The 17,340-nt window shown below is 49.2% G+C and overlaps 1 protein-coding gene across 13 annotated transcripts in view; it reads left to right on the top strand.

Moving 5' to 3' along the window:
- Window positions 1-17,340, top strand: part of LOC140408764 (prominin-1-A-like) — a 362,788-nt gene that overhangs the window by 265,124 nt on the left and 80,324 nt on the right. For all 13 annotated transcript variants that reach the window (XM_072496421.1, XM_072496410.1, XM_072496411.1 and 10 more), the window contains 2 exons: window positions 4,710-4,781; window positions 8,637-8,729. In XM_072496421.1, coding sequence (XP_072352522.1) covers window positions 4,710-4,781; window positions 8,637-8,729 — 165 coding nt within the window. The remainder of the gene's footprint in view (window positions 1-4,709; window positions 4,782-8,636; window positions 8,730-17,340) is intronic.

Raw genomic sequence — 17,340 nt, 5'->3', positions numbered from 1 at the left:
GGACGTATGCGGGGCAACCGAACAGTGTGAAGATGGTGTTCAGGGCTTTAATGACTGTGGCCGCGGTCATGTCAGAGCAGGGAATGGCGAATGGGAAGCGGGAGTATTCGTCCACCACATTAAGGAAGTATGTGTTGCGGTCGGTGGAGGGGAGGGGCCCTTTGAAATCCAGACTAAGGCGTTCAAAGGGGCGGGAAGCCTTAATCAGGTGCGCACCATCCGGCTTGAAAAAATGCGGTTTGCATTCCGCGCAGATGTGGCAGTCCCTTGTGACTGTACGGACCTCCTCTAAAGAGTATGGGAGATTGCGGGACTTGATAAAGTGGAAAAACCGAGTGACCCCCGGGTGGCAGAGGTCCTCGAGGAGGGTTTTCCACTGAGGAGTGGCGGATTTCTGAAGCATGGAGGGTTCGGGAGAAAAAGGCCACGGGTCTGCCCGCTTGGTTAAGGGTGGCCGCTAGAGCTACGTCGGAGGCGTCGCTCTCGACCTGGAAGGGGAGGGACTCGTCGATGGCGCGCATCGTGGCCTTTGCGATATCCGCTTTGATGCGGCTGAAGGCCTGGCAAGCCTCTGTCGACAGAGGGAAGGTCGTGGTCTGTATTAGGGGGCGGGCCTTGTCTGCGTACTGGGGGACCCACTGGGCGTAGTATGAAAAAAACCCCAGGCAGCGTTTCAGGGCTTTTGAGCAGTGCGGGAGGGGAAATTCCATGAGGGCGCGCATACGTTCGGGGTCGGGGCCTATTATCCCATTGCGCACTACGTAGCCCAGAATGGCTAGCCGGTTGGTGCTAAAAACGCACTTGTCCTCGTTGTACGTGAGGTTCAAGGCTTTGGCGGTCTGGAGGAATTTTTGGAGGTTGGCGTCGTGGTCCTGCTGGTCGTGGCCGCAGATGGTTACATTGTCGAGATACGGGAACGTGGCCCGCAACCCATGTTGATCAACCATTCGGTCCATCTCCCGTTGGAAGACCGAGACCCCGTTTGTGACGCCAAATGGGACCCTTAGGAAATGGTATAATCGCCCGTCTGCCTCGAAGGCTGTGTACTTGCGGTCACTTGGGCGGATGGGGAGCTGATGGTAGGCGGACTTGAGGTCCACAGTGGAGAAGACTTTATATTGGGCAATCCGATTGACCATGTCGGATATGCGGGGGAGAGGGTACGCGTCTAGTTGTGTGTACCTGTTGATGGTCTGGCTATAGCCTATGACCATCCTTTGTTTCTCCCCTGTCTTCACTACTACCACCTGTGCTCTCCAGGGACTATTGCTGGCCTGGATTATGCCTTCCTTTAGTAGCCGGTGGACTTCGGACCGAATGAAGGTCCGGTCCTGGGCGCTGTACCATCTGCTCCTAGTGGCGACGGGTTTGCAATCCGGGGTGAGGTTCGCAAACAAGGACGGGGGTTGCACCTTGAGGGTTGCGAGGCCGCAGATAGTGAGTGGGGGTATTGGGCCGCCGAATTTGAACGTAAGGCTCTGTAGATTGCACTGGAAATCTAATCCCAGTGATGTGGGGGCGCAGAGTTGGGGAAGGACGTGTAGTTTGTAGTTTTTGAACTCCCTCCCCTGCACCGTTAGGGTAACTATGCAAAAACCTTGGATCTGTACGGAGTGGGATCCTGCAGCTAGGGAAATCTTTTGTGCGCTGGGATAGGTGGTCAAGGAACAGCGTCTTACCGTGTCGGGGTGGATAAAGCTCTCCCTGCTCCCGGAGTCGACTAGGCATGGTGTCTCGTGCCCGTTTATTAGCACCGTTGTCGTCGTCGCCTGGAGTGTCCGGGGCCGAGCTTGATCGAGCGTAATTGAAGCGAGACGTGGTTGTAGTAGTGGAGCGTCTTCCTCGAACCCCGTGGAGCCGTCGACACTGGGGTCCGTTGTTGCCGTCCAAGATGGCGTCGGGGATGAACAAAATGGCTGCCCCCATACATCGCACATGGCTGGGGGGTCACAAGATGGCGGCGGGGGTGGACAAAATGGCCACCCCCACGCGTCGTACAGGTCTAGGGTGGTCCAAGATGGCGGCGCCCTTCCTCCCCTCGTGGTGGCCGGGACCCAAAATGGCGGCGTCTGCGGGTCGCACATGAGGCGCTGGGGGGGTTGGGAGCGTTAGGACCGCGCGGGGCTCCCTCATCTCTGTGGACAGCGGTGGTCGGGACCCAAATTGGTAGCGCCGGCGGGTCATACGTGGGGACGGGGGGGGGGGGGGGGGGTTGGGGAGCGTAAGCGGCGTGCAGGGATCCCTGTTCTCCCGAGACCGCGGTGGTCGGGACTCACAGCGGCTGCGCCTGCGGGTTGTACATGGGGCGCTGGGGGGGTTGGGGAGCGTAAACGGCTTGCAGGGCTCCCTGTTCTCCCGGGACAGCGGCGACCTCGCGGGACCGGCACACAACCGCGAAATGGCCCTTTTTCCCGCAGCTCTTGCTGCGTGGGCCGGGCAGCGCTGCCGGGGGTGTTTCGCCTGGCCGCTGAAATAGCAGCGGGCGCCCCCGGTGCGACTTGGCGTTTGGACCGCGCAAGCCTGTGGGGTGTCCGGGGGGGGGTTTGTCGCGACGGGTACGTACGGAGCCCAATGGGCTGCCGCGCGGTCGGGGCCGTAGGCGCGGGTATTACGCGCGGCCACGTCTAGGGAGGCTGCTAGGGCCCGTGCCTCTGAGAGTCCTAGCGACTCTCTAGAAGTCTTTGGCGGATTTGGGAGGAATTCATACCTGACACCAAAGCATCGCGCATTAACGTGTCCGTGTGTTCATTTGCGTTCACCGAAGGGCAGCTGCAGGCTCGTCCCAAAATCAGCAGCGCGGCGTTGAATTCGTCCATCGATTCTCCGGGACTTTGCCGTCTCGTCGCGAGCTGGTAGCGAGCGTAGGTTTGGTTAACTGGGCGGACATAGAGACTTTTCAGTGCTGCGAACGCCGTCTGGAAATCCTCCGCATCTTCGATGAGGGAGAAAATCTCCGTGCTTAACCTCGAGTGCAGGACCTGTAGTTTTTGGTCTTCTGTGACCCGGCCGGTTGCCGTTCTGAGGTAGGCCTCAAAACAAGTCTGCCAGTGCTTGAAGGCTGCTGCCGCGTTCACTGCGTGGGGGCTGACCCTCAGGCATTCCGGGATGATCCTGAGCTCCATAGTCCTTTTTAGGCATGCTTAATAAATTGTAGCGCACAAAGACTCCGTGAGACGAATAGAGTGAAGTTGATGAGGCTTTATTAAGCGTGTCTGTTCCCCCGCAGCTCGATAGTAGAATGGCCTGCGGGGGAGGACTCCGGCTTCTTATACTCCGCCTTCAGGGCGGAACTAGAGGTCAACGGCCAACCAGGACCTGGGATCTGTCAGCCAATGACATTAGGACTTCCAGTCCCACATGACCCCACATGACCTACTACCACAGGGAGCATTCCCCATTATTGGGGACCGTTGACGCCGGAGTGGTTGGCGCCGCTTTTCATGCCAGTGTGGGGTCATAGCCCCATTATTGGAGAATCCTGCCCTAAGTATATAAAAAATAATGAGGGGCATAGATAAGGTAGATAGTCAACATCTTTTCCCAAAGGTAGGGGAGTCTAAAACTAGAGGGCATAGGTTTAAGGTGAGAGGGGAGAGATTCAGAAGGGCCCAGAGGGGCAATTTCTTCACTCAGAGGGTAGTGAGTGTCTGGAATGGGCTGCCAGAGGTAGTAGTAGAAGCGGGTACAGTTGTGTCTTTCAAAAAGCATTTAGATGGTTACATGGGTAAGATGGGTATAGAGGGTTATGGGCCAAGTGCGGGCAACTGGGACTAGCTTAATGGTAAAAAACTGGGCGGCATGGACTGGTTGGGCCGAAGGGCCTGTTTCCATGCTGTAAACTTCTATGATTCTATTCTATAAGTTCCCACGCCGACGTGAAAACAGTGGTGTTTTACGGCAGGAAGCTTGCGCAAAACAGCCACCGATTCCCTGCTCCGGAGAGGGGGGCTAGCAGCCAGGCAGCGTAGAGCTCCCAGCTGTAGCTGCCAATACGACCCGGAGCATTGCCGGGTCCGTGGCCACGCATGCGCACGGCGGCAGCCTGCAGCGGCCGCGCTGTGCTTCATGGCGGTCGCAGACCGTGGACCCGGACCGCAAAAATAATCCCACCCTTCGGCCGGCTCGCGCGCCCCGGACCGCCCACCACCCCAAAGTGGCCCCAGCCCCGAATAGTGCCCCCGCTGACCACGGATCAGCCCTCCCCCGACTGTGGCGCCGCTGGACTGAGTCCGCAGCTGCCACGCTGAGTTCTCGATGGGTGAGACCACACGTGTCCCATGCCATTAGGAACTTAGCCGGTCAGGGACGGAGCATCGCGGGTTGGGCCTCAGGCAATGGCCCGAGGCCAGGGGGTGGAGAATTGCGAAAGCGGCGCCGCCCCCGATTCTGTCGGCAGCGGTGATTCTCCGTCCCGTTGCTGAACACAATTTCGGGGATCGGAGAATCCAGCCCCAGGTATCCACAGATATTCCCCACTAGAATGAAACATACTTTGGCACCTGTGACCTAAAACGGAGTGGAACAGAATTCCAGAATGGGTTGTAGTTCTTTCAATTGGAAGGGGTATAAAATTCGAGAAATTATTATATATAATTATGGCATAACTGTCTGTCAAGTAGACATCATTGTAAGTCAATATTGTTTTTCTGCAAATGTGCATTTTATCACTAGCCAATAAGTTCACTTCACTGTTTATTTCTCATTTTCAGCTCAAGAAAAGTGTGACCAAGGTCAATCTTCACACATTTGCAAATGATCTAGAGGCAAAAGCAAATGCATTGGTAAGTTTTGAGCTTGGAAGCTGGACACTAATGCAACTAGGGCAAGACTGAGGGAGGGAGAGAGAGACATACAGGCAGGCACAAAGAGAGAGGTACTCTCTTGTCCTTGCATATTAACAAAGACACATTTGCAGATTCTTGTCATTTATTTATTTTATGCTATTACTAATAACTTCAAATTCATTGTGATGCAATGAATATAATTTATTCAGTCCGTTGATCAATCCTTAATGCTTTGTTCCATCTAAATTTTTAAGAATTTGTGCAAGCAAGTTTTCCATATGAATACTTGCTCTTTAGTTGGTGGGGAAACTACATTTTGTAGAGTAATCAATCAATATGAGGTTACTGTGGGGCTGAACCAGAAGTACTGCCTTTTTCAGGTCCGACGCTAAGCTTCAATTCTTTATTGAAGTAGAAGCTTGTGGATTCTTAAATAAAGATTCTAAAAATTAATACTGCGCTACGAAGCTAAGTGTAATCCTGATTAGATGGGACAACTGCACCAACGCTTCCTGATAGGTTGCTACCATGGTAATCCCCGGTGGTGATATTTGATTACTTAAGGTTTCTGTAAGCTGTGTATTGTGGTCGCAAAATAATCAGCCATTGAGAAAAAGAGATAATAGCATGTATTTCTTCCTCATTAACTTTAAGGAGTTTCTTTGCCACAGCTGCCCTTATAATTGTCAATTTTTCACCCCTCCTCTCTTCTGAAAGTAGCAACTTGGACTGAGTCGGGAACAGTTGCTCTCCCAATATATTGAGGGTATTAGCCTGGACAAGCTAATCAACCTAGGCAGTTATCACAGCACCACTCTGATATTTGGAATCCCGGTACACTCGGTTACTGGCTAACAACGGACTAAAACCCTGACTGTCAGTCTTTACTTCAAATTCTCCACTTAGCATATTAATGCCAGTTGAGAACGATTATTAGAACCCAGGCTGCGATTAGGTAACTGCAGCTGCCTGAAGGTTGAATCTTTTTCTGCTCTCTGTGATTTAGTGTTCTGCTATATGATATTTGGTTTCATGCCCATTCTCCTTTAGGAGATAAATCCAAAATTGCAGGGAACACTAACATTGATTTCTACTTTTTCTGTAAATAGTTATATTTTATTTATATAAATATTTATATGCAAGTATTTATATGTAAATGGTGAGTACAGATGTGTAAGGGTACTGAGGATGGTGACAAGGAAAAGTGCTTTGTCCTCTGGATAGTTGACTCGTCAAGTTATATTTGGCTTAAAATTTTCCTTAACTAGCCATTCTACACTTGCTGATTTAAAAGCCCCTCAGAGCATTAATATCTATAATGACAATGTTATCATTTTGAGAGAGAGTTATATGGTCTGAGAGTTGCTTTGTGCTTATACATATGTAATGAAAAATATTGTTTAATGTTTTCCTTGCCTGAGCACACCAGGCTTAACTTGCTCGAAGGCTCCACCTGCCCTGGCTCCAAACTTGAATCTTTCACTCATTTCTCTCCTTTCATCATCCCTCTACAAGCTCATCTTGTTCATGAGACCTACCTCTTGCTCCCTCAACCCGATTCCCACTAAATTGCTGACCACTGAATTAACCTCCCGGTCCCCCTGTTAGCTGATGTTATTAGTGGATCTCTCTTTTCAGATATTGGCTGTCTTTTCTTTAAATCTCCTGCTATCATTCCTGTCCTCAAAAAATACAAACACACTTTTTATGCAAGCTACCATCCCTTTCCTCCCAAGTCCTTGAATGTGTTGTTGCCTGCCGGATCTGTGCCTGTCATTCCCAGGAGTCTGTTTGAATTTCTCCAATCGGGTATTGGCCCCTGTTGCAATACTAATGGCTCTTAGTGAAGCCACAAGTGACATCCGATGTGAGTGACAAAAACGAAGTATCCCTCCTTGTCCCTCTCAACCTGTCTGCCACCTTTGACACAGCTGACTGCTCCACCTCCTCCAATACCTCTCCATCGATGTCCAGCTGACTGGGACTGTTATTACTTAGTTCCACTCTCATCTATTTAATCATGGACATAGAATTGCTAACACTTTCTTCTCTTCCCATTCCCACACTATTTCCTCTGTGTCCCTCAAGGATCTATCCTCGGCCACCTCCTATATCTTGTCAAATGCTGTCCTCGGTGATATCATCCAAAAACACACCAGTTTCCACATTGATAACATCCAGCTTTACTTCACCATCATCCCTCTTGACCCCCATCCCCCGTCTCTAAATTGCTGGATTGCTTGTCCGACATCTAGCACTGGATGAGCAAAGATTTCGTCTCATTAAGTATTGGGGAAGACTGAAGCCATTGTCTTCAGTTTTCACCACTAACTCTCTTCCCTCACTACTGACTCCATCCTTCTCCCAGACAACTGGCAGTCTGAACCAGACTGTTCATTACCTTATGTCATGAATTCCTCTCCCATGTCTTAACCCAGATCAAATCCTGTCCACCCATAACCCCTATGCTTACTGATTTACACTGGCTCCCAGTTAAGCAATATATTCTTCAAATTCTCAGCCTTGTTTTCAAATCTTTTCATGGCATTATACTCGACTATCTCTGTAATCTTCTCCAGCCCTACAACGCTATGAGATATCTGTGCTTGTCTAATTTGAGCCTCCTCAACATTCCTCATTTTAATTTCTCCATCTTTGGTTGTTGTGCCTTCAGTTGTCTAGGCCCTAAGCTGTGGAATTCCCTCCCTAAATCTTTCCACTTCTCTACCTTACTTTCCTCCTTTAAAATTCTCCTTAAATCCTGCCTCTTTGACCATGTTTTCGGTCACCTGGCCCTAATTTCTCCTTATGTGGATTGGTGTCAAATTTATTTTATAATGTTTCTATGAAACACCTTGGTGTCTTATTATGTTTAAGGTGCACTATAAATACAAAATGTTGTTGTTATTTTGTGAACAATGGGGAGTTCCGGACAACTCATTGGAAGAATCTGATGTGTATTCATGTCATGTCATTTGACATCATTCAGTCCTATGCTATTATCCAACTAGTGGTCAATGAATGGCAGTAGTTTCAGAGGAAAGTTAAAATCCACATGTATAGAAAAATAGAATAGTTTTCAATGACTAATGAAAAGGTATTGCAAGTTATTATAATCTGTAATGCATCACCTGGAAATGTGGGACCGTTTCAGGGGTAACTTTTCAAAAGTTAATTGGGTAAATATTTGAAAATAAAAATTATTACAAGACGATGGGAAAAGAGCAGGGGGAGGGGGAGTAATGGCTCGTTCATCCGTTGACAAAGGCAAATTGAGTCAAATGGTTTCTTTCTATGCTCTATGATTCCAAACTTGATGGAAGGAATTGTATATTGAAATTACAATTATTCTGATACTATCAGCTTCTCGGCTTTTTCGCGAAGGTCAAGGGTCAGATCAAGCTCAAGGTGAGGTGCAATGTCTTTTGTCAGTATGGATTAGATTTAATTTGAATAGGTTTTTGAAGCAAGCAATGAGATGGGTTAAGGACTTGCCCTGTCCAATCTGTGCATTGGATTTGTAACTTGGAGAACGGAAAAATCCTGTTGTTGGAATACTACTCTGATATCCATTTCTGGTCATCCAGCCAGTATTCTCTCTGTATCTTGTGACCTTTGTAAATTGATGCTTGCAACTTACAAGTACCAGCCAGTCCAAAAGATTGAAAACTTAAAATCACAAATTTACAGAAAAGCATTGTTGCAAATATTTGATAGTACCTGCATGTATTTTGAATGTCATGTAAATGCATTCAGTACTACATTGGAAAGCATACTTGGTAGAGAAGGTTTGTTCATGATTATGGACCTTTCAGTGGTTCACTGTCTGAATATAATGTGCAAAATTTTCAGCCTGCAGGAGCCCTAGCGAATGCATTAAGAGGCCATACAAACAGTGTCCGGGAAATCTACAAGCAGCAAGTTATAACACTAGAACAAACTGTGGTAAGAAATGTACAGAGAAACTTTTTATTTGAGTCAACGCTTTGAGCTTCTGCTATACAGCTGTGTTATACCTTGTTTGAAACTATGGGTGCTGTTTGTTGGGGGTGACAGGAATCTTGAGCCCAGATTGGGTAGCCAGCGAGAGTCCTGTGTTGCTTCTTTTAAGAAGGGCCTCACTGCTTTAAGTACCTCTCAGCCACTTAACCCAACAGCAGTGGACCTTTCCCGGGATCAAAGCCCTTCGGGGAAGTTGTCCCATCAGCTGGGAACTGCCATTTAAATCGGGGGCCAGCAGCTCTTTTGAACAGCAGCTGCATTGGAGAGGCAGGGTCTGTTGCCAGTAAGGCCACCTATGGCCTAGTATCATCACTGTATTACAATCTACAGGTGAGTGATGGTCGGAGGGGGTTTGTAGGAAAGGGTGGGTGACAGGAATCTACAGCAAAGTCAGAGAGGGTTAGATCTCCATGGGCTTCTCCCATTCCTGATGCCAGATTGCTTAATCAGGCATTGTGTGCCTTTAAATGAGAGATTCCCCGGGAGCCCTAAGGCAACTCTGCATGAGTTTATTTGTTGTTCCCCCTGTCCACTGCTGGGTTATTACCAGTGGTGATTGGGTAAGACCCTCAAGTGGACATTAAGGTTGCTGGGGGAAAGGCAGTAGGCTCCCATCTCCACCCATGCAAAAACAGACCATTGTAAATAGGCTATAATTTCACTGTTTAATAATTTAAAGCAAAAATAGTATTCTGCCAGTGTTACCCATAATTACAAAGGAGTGGTGGCGTTGAGAGATCCAGAGTTTTTGCTTATACACTGGCAATCAAAACATTAACCTTTTTTTAATGTTTAAATGGACAATTTAACTGAAATTTACTGGCAACGTAGTGCTCCATCAGCGACATCCTGAAACAGTTGGAAGGCTGGCGATGCTGCCCGTGCTGGCAATCAGCATGGCGAAAATAGGATCATCATGTGGAATACTCTAACTGTTCAAAGAATCTATGATTTGATTAATTTGGGATCAAATGTTACTGAGGCTTTGATCCAAACATAGAGAGCGGAATTCTCAAAAGAAAAGTATAATTTCGGATGGAAAAAACCAGTGAGGAGCACGCTAACCATTCTGACGTGGTTTCCACCGCAATCCACACCCTGCTAAGGGTTATCAAAGGCTCCCCCTTAAGCCCCCCTTCGTACCCCCCTCCCCTATCATGACTAAGCATTCTCTCAGATTCTGCCCCTTGGCAGTGCTCCTTGGCACCCTTAAAATGCCAACCTGGCCCTGCCAGGGTGCCAAGGCAGTGTCAGAGTACTTCCCTGTCCTGTCCCCGACTACCTGAGGCTCATTGGCCTCCATATCCCCCAAAAAGGCCATCACATTAATGGAGGCCAGTCATGATTCCCGCAGGCTTCACACTGTGCCAGTAGGGGAGGAGAATCCCAGAAGCCAGGAGACTCTGGCTAAAAGCCGGCAATGTATATTTAAATGATGTTAAATTCTCATTAAAATATGCGAGCCTGGTTGCCGCACAGTGAGGGCGTGAACCAAATTGCGTCTGGGGCTGCGGACTGGGAGCATTGTGCTCTGTTTGGTGCCCAGTGTGAACTCCGTTTAGGGGATATCCCACTATTGCCCAGGAATAGCGGGAGGTGTGCCGGGCGCAACGCTGGGGGGGGAGAATCTTCAGTGGCTCTTAAATTGTCCCAGAGAGCAATTAAATTTGATCTTGAGATTATTGATGTCTAAAAAAAAATCTATGGGCACGATTTAATGGAAAGGTTTCTAAGTGGGAAATGCAACGAGCTCCCCGATGCTCAGCCCAGCGAGGCCGTCACTGGTATAAAATGTTAATTGGCCCACTTAACGAGGCCCCACGGGATTCACGCCGCAAATCACTGTTCATTGGCTGATTCGCCCGGGACTGCACTCACCAGTCCTTCGCTAACAAGTGACAGCAGTATTTAAAAATCAAAGAACAAAGAACATTACAGCACAGGAACTGGCCCTTCAGCCCTCCAAGCCTGCGCCAAACATGGTACCTACCTAAACTAAAACCGTACGCACTTACGGAGTCTGTATCCTTCCATTCCCACCCTATTCATATATTTGTCTAGATGCCCCTTAAATGCCACTATCGTACCTGCACCCACCACCTCCCCAGGCAGCACATTCCATATATTTACCACCCTCTGCATAAAGAACTTGCCTCGCACATCAGTTCTAAACTTTTCCCCATGCACTTTAAACCTATGTCCCCAGTACTTGAATCTCCTATCCTAGGAAAGAGCATCTGACTATCCAATTTGTCCATGCCACTCATAATCTTGTAGACCTCTATCAGGTCGCCTTTCAACCTCTGTCGTTCCAGTGAGAACAGATCGAGTTTATCTAACCTCTCCTCATAGCTAATGCCCTCCGTACCAGGCAACATCCTAGTAAACAGCTTCTGTATCCTCTCCAAAGCATCCACATCCTTCTGGTAGTGTGGCGACTAGAATTGTACACAATATTCCAAATGAGGCCTAACTAAGGTCCTGTACATCTGCAACATTTCTTGCTAATTTTTATATTCAATGCCCCGACCGATGAAGGCTAGCATGCCGTATGCCTTCTTGACCACCTTATCCACATTCGTTGCCACTTTCAGTGATCGGTGGACATGCAAGCCCAGATCTCTCTGCCTGTCAGTACTCGCAAGAGTTCTACCATTTATTGTGTAATTCCTACATGCATTGGATCTTCCAAAGTGCATTACCTCACACTTGTCCGGATTAAACTCTAGCTGCCATTTCTCCGCCCACGACTCCAACCAGTTCATATCCTCTGACAATCCTCTTCACTATCCGCAACTCCACCCTTCACAAAACCATGCATGTGAATATATCCTTGGGCTGGATTCTCTGTTGGCAGGATGCTCCCTTTTGCTGGCAGCCCGGGGGTTTCCCGATGGCGGGGCTACCCCACAATGGGAAGCTCCATTGGATCGCCGGCGTAACGGAACATCCCTCCGGCAGGGTGAAACAGAAATGCGGTGTGGCGGGGCGGAGAATCCAGCCCCTTATCTCTAAGAATCTTTTTCAATAATTTCCCTACCACTGACGTAAGGTTCACCGGCCTATAATTTCCTGGATTATCCCTGCTGCCCTGCTTAAACAATGGAACAACATTGGCTACTCTCCAGTCCTCTGGAACTTCACCTGTAGCCAATGAGGATACAAAGATTACTGTCAAGGTCCCAACAATTTCCTCCCTTGCCTCACTCAGTATTCTGGGGTAGATCCCATCAGGCACTAGGGACTTATCTACTTTAATGTTTTTTAAGATGCCCAACACCTCTTTATTGATATCAACATGACTCAGAATATCTACACACTGTGTACCCTGTACTCCTCATCTACCAAATCCTTCTCTTTGGTGAATACTGAGGCAAAATATTCATTTAGTATCTCTCCCATTTCCTCTGGTTCCATACATCGATTGGCTCCAATATCCTTGAATGGACCAACCCTTTCTCTGGCTACCCTCTTGCTCTTTACTTATGTATAAAACTCCTTAGGATTTTCATTAATCCTGTTTACAAACAACATTTCGTGACCCCTTTTAGCCTTCCTAACTCCTACCTTACGTTCTTTCTTACTTGCATTATATTCTTCAAGGGCTTCATCTGTCCTAAGCCTTTTAGACTATACGATTGCTTCCTTTTTCTTTTTGACAAGGTTCATAATATCACTCGTTATCCAGGGTTCCCTATACTTGCCACCCTTATCTTTTGTCCTCACAGGTTCATGACAGTCCTGAATTCTAATCAACTGACATTTGAAAGCTTCCCACATGCCAGATGTTGATTTTCCCTCAAACAGCTTTGGTCAACATTCTGCAGATCCTGCCTAATGCTGTTGTAATTAGCCTTCCCCAGTCTAACACCTTCACCTGAGGACCACTCTTGTCCTTTTCTATAAGCAGCTTAAAACTTACAGAATTATGATCACTGTTCCTGAAATGATCTCCTACTGAAACTTTGATTACTTGGCAAGGCTCATTTCCCAGCACCAGGTCTAATATGGCCCCTTCTCGAGTTGGGGTATTTACATAGGGCTCGATTCTCCATTATTGGAATATGTCCCCACGTGGCGTTAAAACGGTAGAGTTTTACGGCAGAAAAACTTGGATTAAAGGGACACGAATTCCCAGCCCTGTAGGGGTCTAGCAGGGATCTCGCAGCTTTTGCTGCAGATACGGGCCCCCGCACTTCCAGGTTGGAGGCCGCGCATGCGCACGGTGGCAGCTCCAGCGGCCGCACCATGCTCCATGGCAGACTCGGACCATGGAGCTGGACCCACAAAAGAGACTCCCCAATCGGCTGCGCGCCCGACCCTGAACTCCCGCACAAATATTCCCCGGTTGCCTATAAGGTCTCCCCAGGGCCGGCATTCGCCACGCGAATATCCAGACCGGCTGGGGCACATTAGTTCCACGCCGTCGGTACATCAGCCGGTTGGGGATGGAGAATGGCTGAGCGGGCCTCTGGCACTGGCCCTAGGTAGGTCCCAGGTGGCGTAGCATACTCCCTGAGTATGTCGCTTTTTGGGGCCCGCAGAATCGGTGAACATGCGCCGGTCCCGATTTCTTGCGGGAATATGGATTCTCCGCCCTTACGCTGGCTGCAATATCGGCGAGAGTGTGCGGATAATCCAGCCCATATTGTTTCAAGAAACCCTCCTGGACGCTCCTTACTAATTCTGCTCCTTCCATGCCTCTATGGCCCAGTCAATATAGGGAAAGTTAAAATCACCCACCACAACAACCCTATTGTTTATGCATCTTTCCAAGATCTGTCTGCATATCTGCTCCTCTATCTCCTGTTGGCTGTTAGGAAGTCTGTAGTAAACAATTCATTTTTTCCAATTAAGGGGCAATTTAGCGTGGCCAATTCACCTAGCCTGCACATCTTTGGATTGTGGGTGCGAAACCCACGCCAACACGGGGAGAATGTGTAAACTCCACATGGAGAGTGACCCAGAGCCGGGATCGGACCTGGGACCTCGGCGCTGTGAGGCAGCAGTGCTAACCACTGTGCCACCGTGCAGTCCTACCTTTCCTATTCCTGAGTTCTACCCATATTGCCTCGCTGCCCAAATCCTTCGAGGTGTTGTCCCTCAGCACAGCTGTGATATTCTCCTTAACCAATAATGCAACTCCCCCACCCGCTTTGCATCCCCCTCTATCCTACCTTTAGCATCTAAATCCTGGAATGTTTAGTTGCCAATCCTGTCCCTCTTTCAACCAAGTTTCTGTAACAGCAACAACATCATAATTCCACGTACTAATCCAAGCTCTAAGCTCATCTGTCTTACCTGAAATACTCCTCGCATTGAAACTAATGCACTTCAGCCCACCTGCCCTGCTGTGTTGACTAACCACTCCCTGCCTGCTCTTCCTCTTAATCTTACTGACCTTAGTCTGTAGCTCTCCCTCAGTTATTTCTCCCACTGACCTACTGCTCTGGTTGCCACCTCCCTGCCATACGTGGCAGTTCAATCTGTTTCTCTGCCTTCCACTTTTCTCCTTACTAGCTTTTGTATCTGTCCCCTCTTATCCTATGTGAAGCGGGTGAGGATGAGGGCCTATCTGGCCATCCAGGGTGCTGGACTCTTGCCGCTCCCGCCTATCCTCTTCTTCCGGCTTGTCCTGTGGGCCATCCTTGGGCTCTTCCACCAGCCCCGTCTGGCCGGCTTCTCCTTGTCCTTGTCCTCCTCCTTGGAGGTGGCCCCCGCCACTTCCAGCATGCCACCCCACTTCTGTGCCAGGTTGAGGAGGGCAGAGCAGACCACCACAAAGCGGATGACCCTTTGGGAGGTGTACAGGAGAACATCACCAGAACAGACAAGGCATCAGAACCGCATCTTGAGCAGTCCAATGCACCGCTCAATGATAGACCAGGTGGCTTCATGGACCTCGTTGTGTCAGGTCTCCACATCAGTCACCGGTTCCCATACTGATATTATTAGCCAGGTTCCAAGCGAGTACCACTTATCCAACCGGCCATCTTGGGGTGGTCCTCGAAGAGGCCGGGGTGTCCTGCTGCCCCAGGATGCAGCTGTCATGCATACTCCCTGTGAAACGTGCACACATGTGCATGAGGACCCTCATCTAGTGGTAGCACACGAGTTGGACATTCAGGGAGTGAAACCCCTTCCTTTTGATGTAGGGCACTCCCAGATGGCCCGGTGAGCGCAAGGTGACCATGCGTGCCATCTATTAGCGCCTGGAGCTGGGGCATTACGTCGATGGCGGAGAATCCTCCTGCCCGGGCATCTTGTTGGGCTTGGTCCATGTCAATGTGAATATAGTTCGCTGCCTGGACAAAGAGGACATCCGGGACTTCAAGTATGCACTTGTGGGCTTATAGTTTGTGGGATGCCGCAAAAGTCCCCGCTTGAGCCCTAGAATGATCCTAAGGCGTAGAAGTTCAGGGCTGCGGTGACCTTGATGACCACTGGGAGCAGCTATCCTCTTCCTCCACGTGGTGCCAAGTCCACAAAAACATGACGCAGGTGCTGCACAGTCTCCTTGCTGAGATGGAGCTTCGTGTGGCACACGCTGTCTGTCATCTGTTCAAACGATCAGCGACGCCTGTACACCTCGGGTCGTCGCAGGCCTCCACCTCTGTGTCCCTCCCTGCCCTGTTGGCAGCCGGGTCCTTGGTGTGGGGCAGGTCCCTGCCCATGGGCCGCCGCCTCAAGCCTCTGTCGACGCTGCTACTGCTGTTGCCTGGCCTGGGAGCAGCACCATTAGGGCAGGTTCCGCAGGGTCGAAAATATCATCCACACTGTTCAATGTCTGTAGGAATTGGGAGAGGGTGTGAGACTGACAACCAGTAATATCTTCCACCCTGGGACCTTCCAGTCCCTCCATTGCTCCCCATCCCCTGGCACTCCCTGCCCACACACCCACGGCCGCAGCAGGGGCCCCTGCTCACTGGCCCCCACACCCTATACCCAGACACCTGTATGTAATGTTACCTGAAGTGGGTTAGGTCTCCTCCCTGATGCGCGCATGCACTCTCTGGTTGCCGGAATATCCCCTCAGTGTTCGGATGTTGGACGCTGCATCGATGGTGTTGCTTCCTGCAATGTTCAGGCACAGTGTCCAGGCATCACAGTCTAAGTGCGATGCTAGGCGAACACCCCCGCATGGCATGCCTACCCACGGGGATCATTGGGAAATGTGAGGTGCTCACTTAACTATGATTCCCAATTCCCAATTAGCAATAACCTTCAGCCCCATGACCATAGGCCTCCGTGGTCACTGGGAGTTATGGGTGGTCGGTGGGGTAGACAGACAGGGGCTAGTGTTGTCCCCAGAACAGATACCCACGTTCCAGGGGTTGACATGGCGAACCGATAGGCGATTAGACCCCACCCCCTGCCAAGACCATGGGCGGCCAACCCTCCCTGCTCTGTGCCCCCCATCCCCCACACGCTCCAAGCACAGGGCATCAACTCCAGTGCCCTCGGCTCTTTGCCTGTAAGTGAAGATGGCTACTCACCTCGGGACCCCGCAGCAGCTCCGCCACCAGTTTCACGTTTTTAAAAAGGAGTTCTAATCGATGCCCACATGACCACTTGCTGGGGAGGCTGTTAGATCATGGGAGGCCGTTAGATAGGAGGTCGTTCTCGTTAATTGTATGGAGATTGGGCTTAAGTGGTGATTATTGGTTTCTTGACACGCTAAGGAAAGATCCGGATTTCGCCGCGGGAAGTGGGCTGGCTGGATTGCAAACATGTCGGCGCCCGGCGCGGTTCTCGTTTTTGGCTCTCCTGCTAGTTAGCGGCCTCGTCACGCTCTCGCTTAAGTGCCAAACAGCCATTAAATGGCGCCCTATATCTTAAAGATATTTAGCAGCCATGGTGGAATAGTGGCATTGTCACTGGACTAGTAATCCTGAGACCCAGGTAATGCTCTGGCAACCCAGCTTCATAACGCTTTTATATTCTAAATATTATGTAGTTTTATCATTTAGATAGAAACCTGTGATTACTAATCCATTTGAAAAGAGGTATTTTACCCAAAAATGTGAACTATTGGCTTAAAATGCTTTCTGATTCATGAAAAATTTCTGAAAAATATTTTGTGTGATGCACACTTTGTTTTCACATTAACTCTAATTCCATTATCACCATTTTTGAGTCACACTAGTTGTGTTAACATTTATAAACGGAAAGCTTTTTTATCTACATAAATTCAACAATGATTTATTGTTCTCAATATCAACAATATTCACAGCTTTCCAGAAAGCCTTTGACAAGGTGCCACACAAAAGGTTGTTGCATAAGATAAAGATGCATGGCATTAAGGGGAAAGTAGTAGCATGGATAGAGGATTGGTTAATTAATAGAAAGCAAAGAGTGGGGATTAATGGGTGTTTCTCTGGTTGGCAATCAGTAGCTAGTGGTGTCCCTCAGGGATCAGTGTTGGGCCCACAACTGTTCACAATTTACATAGATGATTTGGAGTTGGGGACCAAGGGCAATGTGTCCAAGTTTGCAGATGACACTAAGATAAGTGGTAAAGCAAAAAGTACAGAGGATACTGGAAGTCTGCAGA

Source organism: Scyliorhinus torazame, chromosome 3 (assembly GCF_047496885.1).
Source record: "Scyliorhinus torazame isolate Kashiwa2021f chromosome 3, sScyTor2.1, whole genome shotgun sequence".
NCBI classification, from domain to species: Eukaryota; Metazoa; Chordata; class Chondrichthyes; order Carcharhiniformes; family Scyliorhinidae; genus Scyliorhinus; species Scyliorhinus torazame.
This window is presented reverse-complemented; position numbering and strand designations above follow the sequence as displayed.